The sequence below is a fragment of the Haliotis cracherodii genome, unplaced genomic scaffold (assembly GCF_022045235.1).
Source record: "Haliotis cracherodii isolate W230 unplaced genomic scaffold, xgHalCrac1.p SCAF_3, whole genome shotgun sequence".
NCBI classification, from domain to species: domain Eukaryota; kingdom Metazoa; phylum Mollusca; class Gastropoda; order Lepetellida; family Haliotidae; genus Haliotis; species Haliotis cracherodii.
Genome location: NW_027266286.1, coordinates 70,757,816 through 70,781,829, shown reverse-complemented (window position 1 = coordinate 70,781,829; position 24,014 = coordinate 70,757,816). Strand labels below are relative to the sequence as shown.

Below are 24,014 nucleotides of genomic sequence, written 5' to 3'. Positions count from 1 at the left end.
CATGTCCACCACCCAACTCTTTTCATTAGACATTTGTCAGGCTTGACACTCTAGCATGAGATACATGTGTGGGTATGCATTTAGGAATCATCAAGCCCTATCACAGAAGAAGACTATACTCCTATGAAATATCAAAATGGGTCCTACTTTGTAACAATCAATTCTCAAGAAATTCGGGAGTTTGATATAAGACAATTACAATTCTTCCATGGTTTTCAGGACGTACCAGACCCAAGAAATACTCATCCAATCATGAAGCATATCTTGTTGAGCTTGGAACACTGAATGGAGTTTTGAGGAGTGGAACAGTACGTGCAACCATCATCAACAGGTGAGGTGAAATGGGGTCTAACATCGAGTCCAAGATTATTGCACTTATATAGCGACGTGCATATATGTGTGTGTGTTTGTGTGGCTGCTTGTACTAGTCCGGACTGATGCCGATTTATAGTGCCAGCTCACTGAGATATCATGCCGCAGTTTAACATGAATACCCCACTCAGATACAGTATACTGACTCCGAGCCGACCAGTCCTTGTTTTAGCCCCTTTATGCCGAGCGCCAGACAGGGTAACAACAAGTACCATCTTTTAATGTCTTTTGGTATGATGCGGCCGGGGATCGAACCCCGGACCTTCCACTCTACCACTACACCACGGAGGCGGTGCACCATCATCAACAACAACCCACCCCTTGTTGAGCTAGACTCATGTCTCGGGTCAGCTCCTGTTTGGCTGCTGTCAGGGCTGCCTGGCGCCGCTTCAGAGACTGCCGCTGTTTACGGAGGAAGGTCTTAGCCAGGCCAATGGATGAACTCTCCTTCTTGAGGTGATCTCGTAACACTCTGCACGAGACAAATCACAGGATTCAGACATCACAGAAAAGAACCATAGATAGCATCTGGTGTATTGACCAATTTCATAATCAATCAGCAAGTGGCACAAGCCAAAAAGCAATTTTGTTAAAGTGATGTGAAATGGGGTTTAACATTGTGTCCAAGATAATTGCACTTATACAGCAAGGTGCATGCATGTGTGTGTCTGTGGCTTGTACAAGTCCGGATTGATGCCAATTTATAGTGCTATCCCACTGAGATACCATGCAGCAGTTTAACATGAATACCCCACTCAGACACAGATACTGACTCCAAGCCGACAAGTACTTGTTTTAGCCCCTTAATGCTGATTATCCTGGTGTTCAATATTGCCCCGAAAATATTTCAGTAACATCACAATGTTGAAGGTCATAGACACCATATTTCACTTGTTTGCTTATTTGTTGTGCAACATCTCACTCGACAATATTCCAGCGACTGATTATATGATGGAAGCCTGTAAATAATCAACTCTGGACAGAACCAGATAGAAACCTACGATATTATGATACTATGGGCGACAATCCACGTCGTCGTGACATGCTATCAACCAAGTCACTAAGTCTGACAACAAGATCCATCAAATTGCCTTTTAAGACCAGCAAAAGTTACTGGGGACCTATACTAGTCCGGAATGCCCATGGGGTACCACATTTATATCCTGCTACGAGGATGGGCATGGTGCTGACATCAGGGCTTATCAAGCTACACCACAGGAGGAACTTGATGTACAGTGCCACATGCTTCACCTACCTGCTGAAGGTGCCTGTCCCGAAAGACTCTGGTTCATCATCAGACAACATGTCCAACACACTCGCAGAGATCTGCAACATCAACCATGCCCAGGATCAGACCAATCAAAGATAGAATAAGACACTTTCTGCTAAAAAAATCATCTCTAGGGTTTCTACCCAGTAAGTATCTACACAATGAGTTCATAAACAAACACCTGTCTTCAGACAAAACAGAATTCCATTGTGACATAATCAGGTCACATGCTATTTCAGGTCTTCACGCCTCTGAGAACAGCTCAATGGCTTCCTTTAACCAGTGTTCAGAGCCCAACATCCCCCCTTACATGTTTGTATCTACATCTTTCAAATTTCACACTTTGCAATATTCACCATTTTCAGTCTTAGTCAATGTCGTTACAATGGAAACTCAAAAAATATTTTTTTCAAAAATCCCAAACTATCAAAAGGCACCAGATCACCACTAGACCTACCTATGTGCCAAGACACATACCATTTCAGCTTCATCTGTCATCCTCACGCTCTTCTTCTTTGAGCCAGGTATAGGCACTGATGGAAAGAAAAACATTGCTTGGTTTATTACGCATTCTATGTGTGTCTATTGAGCAAAGTGCATGGGAGTCACAGCCTAGTCTGAAACAGCAACACTATCAGAGATGCTAGCAATGTGTAATCCGTGTGGATATAATTCTGCTGACTGCAGTATTAAATTAAAATCACTTTCTCAGTCACAAATAATAATCTGTAAATCAGCTTGTACAACAAGCAGTGGGCACTACAGACCAATTCCTGATGATAATAGAATCTTAATACAAAACACTTATAAAAAAATATCAAATATCAAGGGGGGGGGGGACCCAAGCCTAGTTTTGTTCCTTAACCTCACCTTGTATAGAGGAGTCGTCCTCCTCACTGAGCAGAGGGTTGCTGGCCCTCCTGTCTGTGTGGTGGAGGTCATCCATGGACAGTCGTCCAGCTGTCTGGTCAGCCACTCGGGCGGTACTGTGCAAGAGCTGCCGGCCAGCAGTTTCGTTTTCCTCGATGGCCTCATTGATGCGGAGATGCAGTTTTTCCAGTTCCTGGGTCTTCTTGTCCAACTTCTCCTTCAGTTCACTGACAAAGAGACATGGTATCATCAATGCAACCATCTTCCTGAGGCAAGGGAGTCAAGTTTCCAACCTTAGGCTGGAATTCCGTGGCTCGATCGTTGCGCCAACAGTGGCTATTATGATTTACGTCCATTCTATGTCCCTCCTACTTGCACTTGCATTTGCTTAAAAAAAAATGACAGCACCTAGTCAAAATGATCTGATCGATGATCATGATATTCATTGTAATAAAATGGCTCTTAATTCGCAAAATGCATCAAACCATTTAAGCACCTTGTTAAACATCATGAAAAGATTTGGAAAATATCTGTCAACGCCCAGGTTAGGGTACACATACTCTGCAATTTCTGCAATTGTCCGAAATCTGCACTAAAGTTGATGAACCCGATGTCAACTTCGTTACGCGATTTTGATTCAACTATAGAAAGACTCACTAGTCCAGCCAAAATGTAACTCCCACAATACCAGCCCAATTCGGCAAGGGTCGAAACTGGACGTTTATAGTCAGTTAACTCCCTTGCCTCAGGAAGATGCAATGCATCGTTAACTCCCTCTCGTGACACAGTGGGGTGAGTTTAACAATCCTGAAGTCAAAACAAAGCAGCTAAGAACAATGTGTCCACGGAACAACAACAACATACTTGTTTAGGACCTATATGGGACACAGTCTGCATCCGCAACATTATCTGCTTCAAGATAAAACTATCTTCATAGTTTATACCAAAGCAAGAGTCTGCCTGCCCAATAAGTCACTGCCTGAGAAACAGTTTACATCTTACACCCCACCAAGAAAAGCAACATGTATTCTTTCATATTGAAACAACAGAATACCCCAATTAGCACAGAGCAAGGAACCACTTTTGACATGATTATTTAGAGAATATTTACTTGAGTTTGCGCGTGTTCTGGTCCCGCGTCATCTTTAGCTTCAGGACATCCCCCTCCAGTATCCTCTTGTCCTTCTTGAAAGCCTCAACATCTGTTCTCGCCATACGGATCTCTTCCTGAAGCTGCTTCCTCTCTTCCCTCATCCTCTCCAACTCATGACTTGTCAGAGACTGGGCTCGGTTCCCAAAAGCATCCTGAAATCGTAGTGTCACAATATCTGTCTATTTCATGCTTAAATGACCCTAAAAATATATCCCACATCCCATAGGCTCTTATCAAAACCATACACAATAAGTTAAATTTGTTACTTGGCAATAATATACCCCTTGTATGCTGCCGTTTTTTCAAAAAGATCTGTCATATACACAAGAAGAAAGTCATGTTTATGTAAATGTTTGGTCTAAGTAGGGGGCGCTTATACAGATTACAGATTGGTGTGATAGTTGGTCAGGGGGTGTTTATTAGAGCAGGGTGCTCATATGGCAAATATGGTACATGTTATATTAAGAGTAAGGATTTACACCGCTTTTAGCAATATTCCAGCAATATCCAGGCAGGGGATACCAGAAATGGGCTTTTCACATTGGACCAATGTAGGGAATCGAACCAGGGCTTCAGCATAACGAGCAAACACTTTAACCACTAGGCTACCCCACCGCCCTGTTATTTTAAGACAATCTATTAATGGACTAGATATGACAAGATAAGTACTAGTTTCAAGGTATGTAAAACAATAAGCAAGATTGGTGAAACAGTGCGTAGCAATACAAAATAAAGCCATTATGCATTTTTTTTATAGAACCTTGACACCGTTCTGCATGAGTGCATCATCCATTCAGCCTTTCTGCTACAAAACGACAAACGCCTCCACTCACATCTTGCTGCTGGTCGAGCTTGTTCTGATCCTCCCGAAACTTCTCCCTCCTGTCGTCTAGCCTCTGCTCCTGGTGGACATCCAAGCAATAGCTTGTTTCAATGTGGTTTCGGTCACATTCCGTGTGTCACAAAATATATTATAATTTTCTTTTCAACACTAACTAACAAAATGATTATTACACTACAAAAAAGTTTTACATATTAACAGAATAACACTATGGCAAAATAATGTATGTCTGGCTTCTTTTCAACAATAATTACCATTGTCATTTAATGATTATTGAAAAACATATAATCACATTATCATTAGCTTGAACATATTTCTCATTTATTTTGTCAAATTATTGGACATGTTACCAAAATGTGTAACATGATAACACTATGATATTATCATAATGCTGTGAATCAAGTTTTTAAACATAAAATACTTACTTCAATGTCGAGATTCTTAAAACTCTTCTCAATGTCCTTTTTCTTCCTCTCTAAATCTGCACTCTTCTCCCGAATTTCTTCTTCCTGTAGTACAAATATATCTTGAAATATCCAGCAAGATTCAGCAAGATTGTATCAACATGTACATCATCAGGTGAAATACATTATCATACCTCTATGTCAGAATGATGAGATCTGATTGGTCCACCTGATCTTTAAAAAATAGTATGTATCCCGCCATGGAGGGAAATATATTTCTCAGCGGGGGAATAAATCCTTTATACCCCACCATGAACAAGTCAGGCTGCATGTCTTTTTCTGAGAGGTAGAATAAATCCATTATACCCAGCTATAAAGGAAAAATCCCCACGCTTTTTTCGAGTCAATGGAGGTCATGTGACATCGCACAAGTTTACCTCAGCTCAATCAAACAGCTGTAGTGAATTTTGAATTTGTTTTAATTGTTTTACAATGTCATATTAAAACATGTTGGTAACATAAATTCATTGTAGGCAGTGGCGAGTGGCATAAAACCTAACGAGTGATCCTGCTACAACTTATAGCGCCAACTTTATAGCATCTATAGAACAGTTCTCTTCAAAGATCTCAGGAAAATTGTACAATACAAAATACTTATTGAAGCTGATTCAATGTTATGTGGCAATGCAGTGTCAACTTTATAGTATCTATTGAACTGATTTCTACAGGAAATTGTACAAGAGAAAAAACTTATTGAAGTTGGTTCGTATAATAGGTTTGTGTAACCAGGGAAACCAGTGGCAAATAACAAGAGCAAAGATCAGGGTACTTGGATGCACAGTCAGCCTCTGATGACAAGCCTCGATACTCGGGCACAAAAGAACCAAGGATACACAGTGACCTACAGGATGACAGGAACAAGGTTTCTACAGCGCATCCCTCACCTCATCCTCCAGCTGTTCCTGCAGGCTCTCTCTCTTGCGGGCACACTGACGCTTCAGACTCTCCATCTCCTGGCTGTGCTGCTTCTCAAGCCTCCTTTTCTCAGCCTCAAAGGTGCTGGTCAGGTTCCTCTGTTCCTTGGCAATCTATAGCAGGATCCCAAACAACATACTCATCACAGGATAGTCATCACATACAATAGTTACACTGACATATTCACTGGAGCACACAATAAGACGAAGTTCCTGGTACATGTTTTACCTGCAACCCGGGGGTAATTCAGTGATAGTCTGATGACCTGGATAATGTCAAATTATTATGTTATTATATGTGTGTTTTCACATTGGCCTTGTTATAAGTCCAAGGTCAGTCACATTGGCCCGAGGAAAATGTTATTGGCCCGAATCTACTGAAAAATGACAAAATGACGTTTTGACAAATGATGTCAATACCGGGCCCTATTGACCCCGTTACCTTATTGGGATAACAAAGACATACATCAGTGGTTGCAGTCTACCAGTGAGCCAATAACAATCATGTCTATCTATGTACCATGTTTCTGTATTCCTCCTGCATCTTCCTCAGCTCTTCCTCGTGGTCCTTCCTCAACTTCTCCAGTCTCTTCTTCTGGTCCTCCTTCATTTCCTGCCTCCTCTCTGCCAGAACCTGATCCAGCTGCAAGCAGAGTCACATCTCAATAACACTACACAAACTGGAGGCAGTGCCACACTCTCAACAACACACTACTAACTGATGAAGGCAGAGCCACACTCTCAACAACACTATACTAACTGAAGGCAGAGTCACACTCTCAACAACACACTACTAACTGGTGGCAGAGCCACACTCTCAACAACACTATACTAACTGGTGGCAGTGCCACACTCTCAACAACACTATACTAACTGAAGGCAGAGTCACACTCTCAACAACACACTACTAACTGAAGGCAGAGCCACACTCTCAACAACACTATACTAACTGGTGGCAGTGCCACACTCTCAACAACACACTACTAACTGGTGGCAGTGCCACACTCTCAACAACACTATACTAACTGGTGGCAGTGCCACACTCTCAACAACACTATACTAACTGGTGGCAGTGCCACACTCTCAACAACACTACACTAACTGAAGGCAGTGCCACACTCCCAATAACACACTACTAACTGGTGGCAGTGCCACACTCTCAACAACACTATACTAACTGAAGGCAGTTCCACACTCTCAACAACACTATACTAACTGGAGGCAGTGCCACACTCTCAACAACACACTACTAACTGAAGGCAGTTCCACACTCTCAACAACACTATACTAACTGGAGGCAGTGCCACACTCTCAACAACACTATACTAACTGAAGGCAGTTCCACACTCTCAATAACACACTACTAACTGGTGGCAGTGCCACACTCTCAACAACAATATACTAACTGGTGGCAGAACCACACCCCCAACAACACACAACTAACTGGAAGCAGAGCCACACTCTCAACAACACACTACTAACTGGAGGCAGTACCACACTCTCAACAACACACTTCTCACTGGTGGCAGAACCACACCCCCAACAACACACTACTAACTGGTGGCAGTGCCACACTTCCAACATCACACTACTAACTGGTGGCAGTGTCACACTCTCAACAACACTATACCAACTGGTGGCAGTGTCACACTCTCAACAACACACTACCAACTGGTGGCAGTGCCACACTCCAAACAACACTATACTAACTGGTGGCAGTGTCACACTCCAAACAACACTATACTAACTGGTGGCAGTGTCACATTCTCAAAAACACACTACTTACTGGTGGCAGTGCCACACTCTCAACAACACTATACTAACTGGTGGCAGTGTCACACTCTCAACAACACACTACTAACTGGTGGCAGAACCACACCCCCAACAACACTATACTAACTGGTGGCAGTGCCACACTCTCAACGACACACTACTAACTGGTGGCAGTTCCACACTCTTAACAACACACTTCTCACTGGAGGCAGAACCACACTCTCAACAACACAAAACTTCCGGATGATAAGAGCATGGTTAGGTGTAATTGACTACTGACCCCTTTCTCCATGTCGTTGATGGTTCTCTGTCTCTTCTGGGCCACCTCCAGCTCCTGCTCCTGCTGCTCGCTCTGCTCCGCCTGGAGCCGCTTCACCTCCATCTGCATCTCACGCATCGCCTGCATCAATATTCACCACAATATCAACAAATCTGACTGGCCAGATACTGACTGTATAAATCCATGCAATTCAGCCCAATTTCTAGAATCATGTCATTATCAGTTGCAAAATTAAGGTGAGTCCTTTGATAGTCAAGATTTTCTGCTATAGTATTTCAATTCTTTTTCAATTTCCTCATCTTGAAGTTGTAACATTGACAAGGAGTGGTTAATTTTCATGCTTAATTGTAACCTCTGACTGTTACTGATGTGGTGTGACGTCATTAAGAAAGAGTCCATTGACAGGACACAATATAGTTGTCACACAGAACCATTTCACTGCAAATGAAACTTCTTATCTTGTAACCAATGATTCAAGCGGGGTGTTTGCGAGTTGACACCTCCATGATAAAGCTGTAACAATAGACAAGGGGTAAAGACACACATTCACTCACTACCCACCTTTGAATGTTTCTCCTGCAGGTCAGACCTGAGGTCATCGACCTTGGCCTTGTGCTTCCTCTCCAGCTCGTCCTCGAGGTCCTCCAGTTCCTGGGCCTGCCTTGACCTCAACTTCTCCATCTTCCTGTTGCGCTCTGCCTCCAGCCTCTCCCTCTCACTGGACAATGCAACATCCACCTGGAAGCAGCACCATACTGCACATGTACACTCACCGCCAAAAGAAACGCCAACCACGGAAACATGTAGAGTATGTATGTTAAGAAGAGATGTTTCAAATATGTACCAATTAATGAAAAAACTAACAACCAGTCATGTGCTCACCAGGGTGTCTTTATTCTTATCACGATATGCTGCAAACTTTACACTGTAATCCTGCACGAGACACATGGTGCATCTCCAGTAATGGATCTATGACGTCACATGCAATGTGTTCATGAGCGACATTCACACACCATACCAGTATGTTCGTTTGTGTGTCGAACCAATCTATTATCTCTTGAATATGAGTAATTCTTCATATATTTACCAACATGTACGGTTTTAGCGTTTCTATTGTTGGTGAATATATATCTCGAAACTGTGACTACACTTTCTGACCTAATTCAGTACAAGTTCTCCGCTGAATCCTCGTCTGAAATATGCTCAAATCAATAAAGTTAAAAATCCTAATTCTTACATTGTTAGAGTGAATGAATTTAGCATTAATGCTGCTTCGAAAAGTATTTCAATAATACCACAATATGCGTCAACTTAATGTGGGTAAGAAAGAGATTCACATTTTCTAGAAGGTCCTACATGTTCTCCACCTTGGTGAAGCGCACAAGCACAGGTATGGAGCTGACAAACTAAGAATCATACCTGTGGCGAGTCTGGGATTTGAACCTACGATCATCAGATTCTGGAATGACTAAACTCTGCAAGTCATTTTCAGCACCTTGGATACCTGGGCAACAATGCCTGCCCCCCAACCCCCCAATAAGTCTTTGACAATTCGTATGACAATGGTAGCCTTTCATGAAACAGTATGAGAGAAACAAGCAGGCTTTGCACACAGATCAAGTCAACAGTCATTCACAACAGCCATATGTCATTCACAACAGCCATATTTGTAAACATAAGATTTCGATCAGAAATCCTAGAAATGAATATTCTTCAAATCTACCCGACACAAGCTTACCTGTGAGTGAAGTTTGTCCAGGGCCTTTGCCTTCTCCTCCTCTAGCTTGTCCTGTTCCTCCGCCTGTAGTGACTTCACCTCCTCGCGGAGTCGCTGCAGGGCGAGCTGCATCTCCTCCCTGCAGTAGAGCAACACTTAACAACTCGTCCTCCACACAACATGGCTGGCATTGCTGCAAGACCCTACACTTGTACCATCACTACTGTAATAGTCAGGCTTAGTCGGAAACGATGGAGACCCTCGGTTATCGCCCACATTCCCGAAATCGTTTTGAAGTTTACAACCACCAATATCATTATTGCAAGCTTGTCAGAAAAGAAAGCCAGTTCTGATATTCCAACACAAGAAAGGTAAATGTTAAGATTATGTAAGAGGTTTTATGAAAATTATCTTGTCTCTGGCTGATTGGCAGACTCCATGTGTACTGACTTCTCATGGAAGTAAGATGGACTTGTACGTCTCAGATACAGCTAACTATAAGCTGGGTAGAACGTTACTTGAAGTTATCCATGTTTCTGTTTCTGATTATTCAGGTAGAACCTGAAGTGGTTCAAAAGCAAAATATTGAGAAATAGTACAAACAATGATGAAAACAAGGTGCACAAAAAAGTCAAAGTGTGAAGCAAAAAATAAATAAATTAGAAACAAAAATGAGAACAAAAGACACAATACAAACAATGAAGAAAATCACATAAACACCCAAAAAGAACATAAACATGTATGTTAGCATCATAGAGTGCAATTTCTGAGGTTAACACTAAAAAGGGGTTATCAACAAATTCAAAGCACATATAGTCAGAACAAAAAAGCAAAGAAATGACTTGAAGCAACAAAACAAAAACCAATCAGACAAAACAGAAAGTAAAAGGGAATGGAACCCAACCACCAATGAACGAATGGGAAATGAGGGGATGGAGGGAATCTTTATGTGCGAGGCATGAAACGTCTGCCCTTCTCCTGCATGCTGGCCTACCGCAGTTTCTTTTCCTCTTCTTGCTTCTTTCTCTCGCACTCTTCCCTGAGTTTACTGAGGTCACTCGCTCGCGCCTCCTTGAGGTCTTCCCGCTCCTGCTCAGCCTGCACCTGCAACCTCGACTCGGCCAGTCTAACATGGCCGCCGCGGCAGTGAGAGAGAAGCACATGAGTGTAGGGGGCGCCCATATGATGACAGTAACACTAATGTCAGGGACAAGCCCACTTCTCACTAGCCAGTATTACATCATGGAGACTTAGGATGCATGGATGTGCACCATATAATGAATTTCTAGCAAGCATTGATCTTATTAAATCTTAACAGATGCAGTGTTTTACAAAACCTTTTGGTCAAATCTCATTTTGTTTTTTCTTTTTTAGATCTTGACTTGGTGTTTTTTTTCTCTCATCAAATTTCATTATAGATAAATGTGTAATATTCTACTTGGGCGTCTCACAAAGATTAGTATCAGTTTAGAAGTTTGTCTGGTATCAACATTTTCATTCAGATAAAAATGGAACATGCCCAACATGCTAAAATATGTTCCGAAATGCAATGGCACATCAAAAAAGCTAATGACTGACGGAGATGTGTGGGTTTATACCTTGAACATGTTGAAGTAACAGTACATGAGGGTCATTCTATCAAGAAGAAGTCATAAACTGCATGCTGTGTGGGTCTGTTCTTAGTCATTGTGACATGATTCACTACTTTAGATTAAATTACACACTTCAGTCCTAGGCTCCAGGAGTGAAAATCTCTATAACTATCTTCTGGAGTGAAAATCTGTAAAACTATCTTCTGGAGTGAAAATCTCTAAAGCTAAGAGCCTCTAGTGTAAGTATTACTCTAGCACATCAATTGAAGAAAACAGCAAACACGAATATTTTCACACACCATCTACACTCAATAACAATTTCAATATCCTTTACCATTATGAAGTAACAGTACTATATCAACCAAATGATTAGAAATAATAAACAAATGTAATAATGCATTAACAGCAAATCCTTAAAAGAATCAGGACATTGTACCAAACATTTACCATTAACCAACCAACAGTATTACTAGTTAAACACATGATGAACACTCCTGCTACAGCTGGTCTACATGATCTACCTGGTGCTAGCCTATCTAGTGATATGAAACCAGAAGATGCTCGTGTCGTCTATGTGATGAGGAGCAACTCACTTGATGCTCTCCTCCTTCTCATCTCTCAGCTTCCTCTCCTCCTCTTCCTGCTCCCGCCGGATCTCCGCCTTCAGCTTCCGCAGCCGAGAATCCTTGTCCTGCAACACACCGCACACCATACAGGCATGTGTCTACTGCTTGTCTTCAGTGAGTGAGTGAGTGAGTGAGTGAGTGAGTGAGTGAGTGGGTGGATGGGTGGGTGAGTGAGTGAGTGAGTGAGTGATTGAGTGGGTGAGTGGGTGGGTGGGTTGGTGAGTGAGTGAGTGAGTGAGTGAGTGAGTGAGTGAGTGAGTGAGTGAGTGAGTGAGTGAGTGAGTGAGTGGGTGAGTGGGTGAATAAGTTGTGTTTTAAGCAGCTTTGAAAAGTATTCAAGATATATCTTCCGAAATATCTGTGACAGTTGATATGATGTTAGACACTTTTGAATATAGAATTGCAGATTATAAGATAGCTGAACAATGAAGAACGAAGCATGGCATTGTTTTATCACAACATCATTTCTGGAGATTCGAACATGCGCTCGCAACTTGATGACGTTGTATATTGGACAACGTTATTTGTTCCCTATAAATGTAGCTAGGCAACAAAGATAAACGCAATGACCGAACAATCGCTTCCAAAAGTGGGATAGACAATCGGCATTGGGAGAAATGGTAGAGATATTTGATGTGAAAGTTGTGAGAATATGCAGGAAAGACCAAATTTACCCCCCCTGTCCATAAAATGTACTTGTCCAACATTACCGAGGTCGGATTCTATTCAGGGAGTCATCATTATTTAAATATGGGTAAATATTTTTGAAGCGTGTACTTTTTACTAACACCCTCAAAGAGGCTGTACATAATGTTGATATCTCAAATAAGAAATAAACAACTCATGGTCATACACAGGGCTGCACCCATAATGGTTTATTCTTCCTGCAGTGTTTCATTGTACGATAAACAACTCCCACTCGTTTATTTCTTAAATGAAAACAGGTGTTTGAGACATCATGAATGAGTAAGGTTCTGCACTGTAGTTAGCAATATTCCAGCCTTATCATGGTCGGATACACCTTAAATGGGCTTCACACATTGAACCCATGTGAGGAATCAAAGCAGGTGTGTAGTGCCAATGCCTTAACCACTCAACTACCCAAATATGGTGAATATGTAATGTAAAATGAATCAGCTTGTCATCCTGACCAACTCTTTCACCACAGTGATTAAGTAAAGCCGATCTACGCATTGTGTGAGGTGCCGAGGTCTCTGTGACCTCCTCCCCAGTGACTGACCTCTAAGAGCTCCAGCTTGGCGTTCTCCAGCTCCTTCTCCATGCGTCGCTTCATGTCACTGACAGCCCGGTCATTGGCCGTCTGCACCTTCTGCTCCTCATCCTTCACCAGACGTCTGACAATACCAAGTACACCATGACTTCAGACGTCTGACACACAATACCAAGTATAGCATGACTTCAGCTGTCTGACACACAATACCAAGTACACCATGACTTCAGACGTCTGACAATACCAAGTACAGCATGACTTCAGACGTCTGACACATGATACCAAGTAAAGCATGACTTCAACTGTCTGACACACAATACCAAGTACAACATGACTTCAGACGTCTGACACAGAATACCAAGTACAGCATGACTTCAGACGTCTGATACACAATACCAAGTACAGCATGACTTCAAACGTCTAACACACAATACCAAGTACAGCACGACTTCAGACATCTGACACAAAATACCAAGTACAACATGACTTCAGACGTCTGACACACAATACCAAGTATAGCATGACTTCAGACGACTGACACACAATACCAAGTAAAGCATGACTTCAGACATCTGACACACAATACCAAGTACAACATGACTTCAGACGACTGACACACAATACCAAGTAAAGCATGACTTCAGACATCTGACACACAATACCAAGTAAAGCATGACTTCAGACATCTGACACAAAATACCAAGTACAACATGACTTCAGACGACTGACACACAATACCAAGTATAACATGACTTCGGACGACTGACACACAATACCAAGTACAGCATGACTTCAGACGACTGACACACAATACCAAGTATAGCATGACTTCAGACGTCTGACACACAATACAATTTGGATTGACTCCGATGGAGTGATGGCCAATGCCAATAGAGTATGATGTCCAACAGTCAGCCAAATTTTAACCAACTGATGCCCAGTTGAGATCCTTGTTATTTGTGATGCTTGGGCATAGGACACGAAAGAGTCCACACTTGGAGCCAGGGAGCCATGGAGCTGTGGAAACACTGGTGACACTGACCTGTCTGCAGCCGAAGCTGCCATGTCTGCCATCCTCTTCCTGTCATCTTCCAAGGGACTCTCTCTGGCCGTGGACTTGAGGGACGATGTCAGCTCGATGTCCTGCAGGGTCAACAATAGCATGAAAAACAAGGATCAACAATAGCATTATGTTTGTCTGTTTATTGTTAAAGCCGCACTCAGCAATACTCCAGCTTAATGACCATGGCCTGCGAATAATCAAGTCTGAAAGCAATCCACACCTTCAGGGTTCATTTTGTTTGTTTGTTTGTTTAAGGCCGCACTCAGCAATATTCTAGCTATACGATGGCGGTATGTCAATAATTGAGTCTGGACCAGACAATCCAGTGATTGACATCATGAGCATCAATCCACGCAATTGGGATACGATAACATGCATCAACCAAGTCTGCAAACCTGACCACCCGATCCTGTTAGTCTCCTCTCACGACAAACATAGTTGCCTTTTACAACATGCATGGGTTGCTGAAGACCACCTGATGACCAACAATAACATTACACACACTTTTTCAGCATGATGTTATGAAGACCTCAGTCAAATATGATGACACTTTTGATCTAATAAATCATCTTTGGCACATTGAAACATAACAAATTGTGAATGATTTCTATGCACATGTTTCTACCCACACTATGTCTTAGGGATATGTTGTGTGACATATTGACCAGCATACAAACTACCAGTTCAGAATTCAAAGAGCACCTGTTCTTAATGTCATAACTCTGTTGCAAGGGTTACTCCCTGGCCATGAGAACATATCAACTTCATCCACCAACATGTCAGTTTACCTTCAAGGTTTAGAGGACACCATCTTGCACAACCAAAAGGCTTCCAGATTTAAAGCATCTAAGTGCAATAACCATTAACAGAGGTTTGACAAAAATGGCAAACTAGACTGTCTATCTACAAATCAATTATTTACTGTACAATCTACTGGTAAAACAGGTTGTCAGCATGGGGTCTGCCATCATGAGTATGTTGCATAGACAGGCTCCATACTTCTTGACTTCAAAAACATACCATGGGAAATATGCCATGTAAGCAGACTCACATAGGTAAAAACTCCTGAAATAAATGAATAATTCGCTCACACAATAACTTGCATATATAGATCCCTCAAATTCCTTCTCATTTTGTCATGCAATACCATGCAATATCTCTGATACAGACATTCTTATCTTGCAAGCTACGTATTCACTGTACCCAGTCATCAATGACCACTTGTGTAAGGCTATGGCGCTGACAAACCAAGGATCATAATTGGAGATTCAAGCCCACCATCAGTGGATCCTGACATAGGTAAGGCAAGCAACTCTGCATAACAAAATGTGGTTTCACTGGGTAACCTGACCTGTTACTACCATATAACTGTTTGATGGGCATTCTAGAAGTTGGTGATTAAGAGCATGATAACGGTGTAAAAATCTACATCGAAACGTCGCCAGATGCAATAAACCAGAAGTTGTTATCCATAAAGTTGTACGTTTTCTTACTCACCTACCATATAGTCACTTGGCACTTGGTGACAATGATTCTCAAGCTCACATGAAGCAGATGAATTAATGTTATAATTCTGGCAGCCCCTTAATATGTGTATTTCAAATATGTGCTAAATTACTTACAGTTGCTTCCTCACAACTGTATAACAAAATGTCAAAACAAACACCCCTGTAGCTGAGGTCATCCTAATTTTCATCCTTTCTTGTTTAATATTACACTCGGCAGTTCCAGCTATATGACTCAGCCCGTTACCTTTATTAGTATTTAACACACCCAAATGTAACAGTGTTTTAATTCTGCATTGAGACAAAGCGTAAACAGTTGACAGCCAAGTAGCACATTAATTGTACTAAAATATTAAAGGGCTGCTAGCCATCACCAAGTCTTCAGCACCGATTGCTAAATTATTGGATTGATGGATGTAGATAACATGTGGATGATGTTAACCCACTGTTGCTAAATTGTTAATCTACTGTCAACCTTTTGTGCTCTCATCCATTCCATTAAAGTGCTCCACAAGCAATCACAGCAGTCTGTGCAAGTGTTCATCTCACCACCAAACCAAACGCAATCAAGGGTATTGGTTATTACTGCAAAGATCTGAAAGGTCAGCCAGCATCAGTTGGATTGACATCAATGAACACATAGTTATTGTCAGTCTTAATTATTTCTGGGATTTGTAACCAATGGCAGGTAACTCTGACCAGCTTTCCAAAAAAGAAATTGCACATGGTACACAATGCATCTCTGTTTTGCAAGTTGTGTCTGTGTTGAGGGTTGGGGAGATTATGAGGCCTTTAGGACTTTTCAAGTGCAGAGTTGATACCATTCTACTGAACTTTTATGAATGGCTGTGAAAGGACATTTTAATACTGGAGAATAAAAAAGGACAGAACATTAAGATGGTATTGTTTGGGTCAGTATTAATGAATTAAGGAAATGAGCTTGCAAAAGTAAAAAAGTGTCATTTTTTGCCAAACCAAAAGACAAGAAACACTACTGTTTGGAGGGGGGGGGGGCTTGAGCAGTATATCAGTTCTGCCACTCTAGTCGTCCGAGATATTCCCAGTACAATCCACACCGAAGCACCCTTTGTGACCATCCAATTCACTAGTAATATCCAGCAAATTCACGCTGGGAGACACCAGAAATGGGCTTCACATACTGTACCCATGTGGGGAATCAAACCCGGGTCTTCGGCGTGATGAGCGAATGCTTTAACCACTAGGCTACCACCTGCTTCCCTCCCTCCCACCAACCCCTTACAGAGCATATTGATGTTTGCTATAGTCCATAAATTGATAAACATAAGTGAAAATTCATAATTCTTGGGAACAGAGTTTACGTTCTTGAAGCACAAAGCTGAGGAATGAGATGTGTAAGCTAGTTGTAGCGGGAGAGAGGGCTAGCTGTGACACTTGGGGCAGGGGTAACAGCAGGGATTGATTCCTCTAGTGATACACGTTTTCCTTGTACAAAATTTGAAACCATTCACTTGTCAAAATATAGAAGAAAAAAACAGGTCTGTCTATTCCAGGGGTAAATTAATTGAAATGTTGTTTCAAGATAATGCATAATTGACAAACAATTGTCCATTCTTAAAAAATACGTATCCATACTTGTGTGGAAAGTTTTTCTGCATAGCACATATTTGCTGCTTATCAAATTTGAAAATGACACATGCAAAAATGGCGGAGCAGTGGGAAAAAAATCATTAGAAATTTAAAAATTGGATCAGAATCTGTGCGGACAACCAGACAGATGGCTGAGGGACAATGTGTGATGACATGAACTCACTTGACCTTAAGTCAGGTAAGACAAAAATAAATATACCTAAACAAAAGGGGAAAGGGTGCTGTTAATCCTAATCCTAGAAAAAAATGAACCTGGAAGGATTAATCCACTTTCAAATCATATCAAAATAAACTGTCAAAGATGGTGAATGTGTTTGAATTAGCCTTGCAAGAACCAAGTTTGCGAACCATAAGATTGTGCTGGTGATGAGACAAGAGAGCATGACACACAGTACCTGGTATCTTGTTCCTGGATACAACTGAGAAAGTGAATATGTCAGTATACTACATGCTAATATAACCTAGACAGGTCCAACCTGAAACTCTTCTATACATACTGCAATCAACGTAATTAGCACCCTCAGCATAATCATGATAATAGTCTGAAGCCAGGCTGTTTTATTTGTTTGTTTAATGCCGCACTTGTCAATTTTCCAGCTTTGTGACTGTAGTCTGTAAATAATAATCAAGTTTGGACCAGACAATCCAGTGATTGACATCATGAGCAACGATCCAAACAATTGGGATAGGATCACCGAGCCTGACCACCCGATTTAGCCGCATCTTACGACATGTATAGGTTGCTGAGGAAAGATATTCTTACACTTAATTACTTTATTATTACTAAAAACACAACTTTGTCAAAGATAGTTTCAGGGCCCACTTGCTCAGAGCAATCTCAGTGCTCAGACTATTTTCTATACTACATACATATATTAACATATTAACATAAGACCTACAAGAGTTGAGGCACTAAGACTCCCTTGATCAAGTGGGTCTCGACCAGTAACCAAATGTTTCCACTCCTTTCTACAATGGGGCACTTTACATTAAATGAAATACAGATCACTTGCTCAGAAAAACTCTGATCTATAGTCATTCAGCTATTGCAGGGGAGAAAATATTTGACAAATACAAAATTAGCAGGGATTCAGTACAAATCAGCATTAGCATGAAAAGCATGGATGCAAGGGTAGTAGGGTGAGGTGTGCGCTAATGACATTGATTACAGTATATAGCATGTGAACACACAACCTAGATGAACATCTGAAGATAAACTCCCTACTGAGACTCCCTGATGAGCTGGAAGGAAAACTGATTTATCATTACCCGTTACATAATCTAGCCACCAGGGCTCCGCTCCACAAGCGATCTTAGCACTACGACTGTGGTAAGCCAGTGTTAATAACAAGTATGGAAATAAAGATCACCTTAGCGGTAAGATGGCTTCACGGAACGGTGCCCCCATTGGCTAGGAGGAATCTTTTAAAATTCCAAACAAGTCAGTTGGGTCAGTTAGGTCAGTTGGGTGACAACTGCCCTGTATTTGAGTTACTGTACCAAGTGGTGACAAGATAGATCTTGATGTCATACACAAATGTTAATTCTCTGTAACATGTGAACTCGTAATGATAAAATTGTTACAGGTGTTAATACCGAGATGTATGAGATTTAATGAGCTGAATGTCTGTGTACACCCCTCAATCCTTGGCCTCTTGGTGTACAGTCCATTCAGCTTGTAATATCCCATAAACTCGCTAATGACACATGTAACTCGCAGTATGTGTGAAATTGGAATATCCAGTCCAGCAAGCTTGCCCCATGATGAGCTAGGGTGAAAACTGCTGTAGGCAGGAATATATATGGCAAGCTTTCTAAATGAGCCTCAACAATGGGATTACTTGATACATGCAGGTATGTATGTGATAGTACTGATATATGCAGGTATGTACATGATACATGGAGGTATGTACGTGATACACATGGGTTATGGACAGATGGCTGTTTAAATGTCATCAAGATGCCCTTATCCTGACAGTCTACAGTACAACCATGCCTTGAGACAACTGTTAGTGGAAAGCCAGGTCTTGTATAATACAGATGTAAGGATGGCCACTGATTAACTCTTATCCCCTTTGTATGAGAAAGAGCTGATATATATGCGTACATGTACTAACAAAACTGATAAACAGTTTAAGAACTAAAAATGAAGATATTAGTTTCTGTCAAATAAGCACTGGCCTCTTCATATTTACTAGCCTCTACTAGGTCCTGTGTCTGAACTTAAACTTAAATCAAAATATGTGTTGGGTCTCAAAAAGCGTCAGGTAGTTAGATTAACCTGACTTAGAGTTAAGAATCATGACATGACATTCTACAACAATTGTATCTATGAAGGATAATAGTATGAAGCAGAGTCATAGCGCCTTAATCTTCAAAAAGAAGTGCCCAGGCACAGAGGAAACATTGCTGGGAGGATCATCTCCCTTGGCCTGTCACCATCACTGACTAACACAAGTACCAGCCTTCCAATGAAGGCTTGTCTCACCTTCTCTAGCGACTCCCTCATCACAGGGTCCATCGTCTCGATGTCCATCAGCTGCTCACTCAGTTTGCTGTTGATGAAGAAGTCCTGGAGGAGAGGAAGAGGATTGGTAAGTGTCCAGAGTGAGTGAGTGAATTATATGTACGCCACAGTCAGCAATATCACAGTTATATGATGGTGGCCTGTAATCGAGTCAGGGACTGAACACCATGGGTAGGGAGTAGATGCCACACAATATGCCAGCCCACACACTGTGACCACCTGATCCTCTTTAGAGTTGGCTCCTGTGACAAGCATGGCGTACAATGATCCATTTGTACCATGAAGATCTGGGTTAGAACAGGTCTTCAGCAACCAATGCTTGTCATACAAGGCGTCTATGCTTGTCGTAAGAGGAAACCAATGAGTTCAGGTGGTCAGAATCCTGACTTGGTTGATGCATGTCATCACATCCCAATTGCGTGGATCGATGCTCATGATGTCAATCACTGGATTGTCTGGTCCACACTCGATTATTTACAGACCGCCGTCACATAGCTGAAATTTCTACGTGCTTCATTAAACAACAAACAAACAAACAATGATCCATTCAGCTCTGGAATCTCCACAGGGGAGTGTGTCAAGATTAACCAATTAAAACTCAAATGTAAAAAAAGGTTTGAAGGTATATGCCATTATAAATCATTAGATTTTCATCCCCACCTGCCCCACAACCAAACATCCACACAAGTACTTACAGCTGAAGAAAAACACTATACTTTAAATGTTCAATACTTTCTTACACTTATTGTTCTGCAGGCTTATGAGTAGATGTACTATTGTTATGCTGACTCAATGCTGAATACATGAAAAGTGCAAGCTGACATCCATGGAGTAGGCTGTGGTTAGATCATTGTAGATATTTGGAAAAATCAAAGGTGGTGTTTTACATTTTTGAGTGATGATATACAGTCAAGTCTCGTTAATCTGACACTCATTAATCCGACAATTGGCTTTATCCGACACTAATGATGGGATCCAATTAAATCAGTGCTATTTAGACAGGAAGTCAATGATAGCCACTTAGAAAGCAGCTTTCTTCAGCCTTGTGGTACCAGTTTCAAACTTGCGACTTTTATTCCAGACTATTTTGAATAAGTCATACAGTCTGTAACAGTTGTATTGTGTCAAGCTATAGAGGTTGCATGATTAGAAAACATATTCCGCTAAAAAGTTGTCCGATTTTCAATCACGAACGGTGATACTACTTAAAGTCGTTTTTCTGACATACTCGTTAATCCGACATAATCATATGCAACAAACCATGTCAGATTAACGGGACTTGACTGTATTGAAATTCATGATATTGCTAATTCTGAAACGTATCTGAACCACACACAACTCATGATAACAATGCAGATAACACTATAGCCGCAGCAGCAGCAGCTACTCACAACATCCTTCTGGTAGTCATCACTATCACTGTCCGTCTCTATCTTGATGGGGGCTCGATCCTGCACACTTCCTGGATCGGATTCCTGACAAATCCAAGAAATAAGAATGTAATTTAACTGTTAAACTAAACTTATACATATTATATTAGATTTTTAAAATGACCAAACCTAATCGTCACAATAGGGAATTCGAAGGCTCCATTGAAGGCCTACTCACCTCATAGCCTAAAGCACCAATATCCTGTGTGTCATCCAGGAGTCTCCTTGTAGGCTTCTCATCCTGAAAACAGGAAGGGGTCAATGAGTGTGATGCTTTGTTATGCTGTGGAACAAAAACATATACACATTTTGGATCGGGCTACTCATGCTGTTGGTCACAGCGTTACTATGACAACATCGTACTCTGTGGAGTAGATGGGCATGTTCATGCTGCTGGTCATACTGTCACCATGACAATACCTACCCCATCGTCATACTCCATGGAGTAGATGGGGATGTTCATGCTGCTGGTCATACTGTAACTATGAAAACACGTACCCCATCGTCATACTCTGTGCAGTTGATGGGGATGCTCATGCTGCTGGTCATACTGTCACTATGACAACACCTACCTCATCGTCATACTCCGTGGAGTAGATGGGGATGCTCATGCTGCTGGTCATGTTCATCTTGCTGGACTTCAGCGACCCTGTGGTAGTGTTCATACTGGACCGAATCTGTGGACGTGGATCATGTATCAGTAAACTACCACACTCAGGCACAGCATCACCATGTCCATAGCAGAACAAAGCAATGTGACAAGCTGAGAGGCAAACTACCTATATATACTACGCTACTTTTGATAGAGATATGTTTTATCTTTCCATGATAAACAACACTTATTCTCATAATACTTCAAGTGTATATTAAAATAGAATGCCATATCTGATTATCCCTATCAAAAGTTGTGTAGCATACAAAGAAATATGAAAATGGAAAGCCACTTAATCATAATAATTGTTAAGAGTAATTGAAAAATGTCGCAAAAAATGACAATTTTTTTGCTTTTGCTAAGTAACAATGAGAAATAATTCCTTTCACAGAATGTCATTTCTCAAATGGAAAAATGTGTCCAACTTCTCAGTTGGCATGAAAATGAGAGAGTGACAAATCACCGGCCTAGTCACGTGCTTCCAGTGTGCATGTGTGACTCCACTACCTTTCGGGGTGAAATGTTCACTATAATTTGAATGTTTATATAAGTATCTCTGTTCATGGTTGTGACATTGCAGTGTTGGCACATTACTGGGTTCTTCAAACCAGGCATTTCTGTGATAACTGTACAAGTCTGGAATCACTGTACAAATCTGTGATCACAGTACAAACACAGTACATTTCTAAGATCACTGCACAATTCTGAGATCACTGTACATTTCTGTGATAACTGTACAAGCCTGTGATAACTGTACAAGTCTGTGATAACTGTACAAGCCTGTGATAACTGTACAAGCATGTGATAACTGTACAAGACTGTGATAACTGTACAAGTCTGTGATAACTGTACAAGCATGTGATAACTGTACAAGTCTGTAATAACTGTACAAGCCTGTGATAACTGTACAAGTCTGTGATAACTGTACAAGCCTGTGATAACTGTACACGTCTGTGATAACTGTACAAGCCTGTGATAACTGTACAAGTCTGTGATAACTGTACAAGCCTGTGATAACTGTACAAGTCTGTGATAACTGTACAAGCCTGTGATAACTGTACAAGCCTGTGATAACTGTACAAATCGGTGATCACTGTACAATTCTGAGATCACTGCACAATTCTGAGATCACTGCACAATTCTGTCATCACTGTACAATTCTGTGATTACTGCACAATTCTGTGATCACTGCACAATTCTGAGATCACTGTACAATTCCGTGATCACTGCACAATTCTGTGATCACTACATAATTTTGTGATCACTGTATGATTCAAACTGTCACATAATAGACTGCCTTCATAAAAAAGTCAGTACTCAGTCACCAATGGACCTAGCAGTGAGACTGCAATGTTTTCATTCAAACAAAACAGTAGCAGTCCAACAACTACAACATCCACATGTTACTTTCAAACCAAATTACTGAGAGCAGATAACTCTAAAGGTGAGTATGTCAATGAGTTTTGATTTACGCCACAGGCAGTAAAACTCCAGCTATACCACAGTAAAACATTAGGTACTGGACACCATGGTTACTGACATGTTACTGATGTTACTGCAGGAAGTACCAAGCATTGACCATGATGCCGCAGTACAACACATGCCACAACACAGTGTCCGAAATAACTGCCTGCCCGCGTGCCTGTGGCTGGTAACTTTTCCGTCGGCCTGAATGGAATTTTCATCAACCTGCCCAACTGTCTGGCAACTAATTTTATGACTACTTACGTATTCAGTTTTATTATAACTCCTTGTAGATTCTCAAGTAATTATTTGCATTATTTCTACTGAATCAAGACGTGATTTGTCTCTTATTTTTAGCGACTTTTCAATATTGATAAAATCTGAATGCAGGCAGGTAATTTTGAAGATATGCAGGCAACTTTAATGGGTCTCCTGCCCTACAGTCTTGTTGGGTCTAAAAATGATTTCAAACACTGCCACTACACCATGTCACAAACCAGAACACAGGTCAATATCATCTTACTATGCAGACATAATACCACAATACACTAAAACACACAAGAGTAGATTAACTGGATTAAAACAGCAGTCTCAAGTAATCACTGGGTACATTGATAACACAACCCAAAGGGATGGGTCCT

At 41.2% G+C, this 24,014-nt stretch overlaps 1 protein-coding gene across 1 annotated transcript in view; it reads right to left on the bottom strand.

The window, feature by feature from the left end:
• The window catches only part of LOC139473947 (centrosomal protein of 164 kDa-like), a 47,013-nt gene that overhangs the window by 17,101 nt on the left and 5,898 nt on the right, over positions 1 to 24,014 (bottom strand). The window contains exons 7-26 of the mRNA XM_071256784.1: positions 21,830 to 21,934; positions 21,436 to 21,498; positions 21,219 to 21,302; positions 19,789 to 19,872; positions 14,146 to 14,246; positions 13,113 to 13,227; positions 11,840 to 11,937; positions 10,649 to 10,780; positions 9,676 to 9,793; positions 8,499 to 8,675; positions 7,938 to 8,057; positions 6,405 to 6,527; positions 5,855 to 5,998; positions 4,932 to 5,015; positions 4,499 to 4,567; positions 3,624 to 3,817; positions 2,513 to 2,739; positions 2,120 to 2,175; positions 1,628 to 1,698; positions 691 to 844 (exon numbers count right to left, since the gene is read on the bottom strand). Of these exons, the coding sequence (XP_071112885.1) occupies positions 691 to 844; positions 1,628 to 1,698; positions 2,120 to 2,175; positions 2,513 to 2,739; positions 3,624 to 3,817; positions 4,499 to 4,567; positions 4,932 to 5,015; positions 5,855 to 5,998; positions 6,405 to 6,527; positions 7,938 to 8,057; positions 8,499 to 8,675; positions 9,676 to 9,793; positions 10,649 to 10,780; positions 11,840 to 11,937; positions 13,113 to 13,227; positions 14,146 to 14,246; positions 19,789 to 19,872; positions 21,219 to 21,302; positions 21,436 to 21,498; positions 21,830 to 21,934 (2,319 nt within the window). The remainder of the gene's footprint in view (positions 1 to 690; positions 845 to 1,627; positions 1,699 to 2,119; positions 2,176 to 2,512; positions 2,740 to 3,623; positions 3,818 to 4,498; positions 4,568 to 4,931; positions 5,016 to 5,854; positions 5,999 to 6,404; positions 6,528 to 7,937; positions 8,058 to 8,498; positions 8,676 to 9,675; positions 9,794 to 10,648; positions 10,781 to 11,839; positions 11,938 to 13,112; positions 13,228 to 14,145; positions 14,247 to 19,788; positions 19,873 to 21,218; positions 21,303 to 21,435; positions 21,499 to 21,829; positions 21,935 to 24,014) is intronic.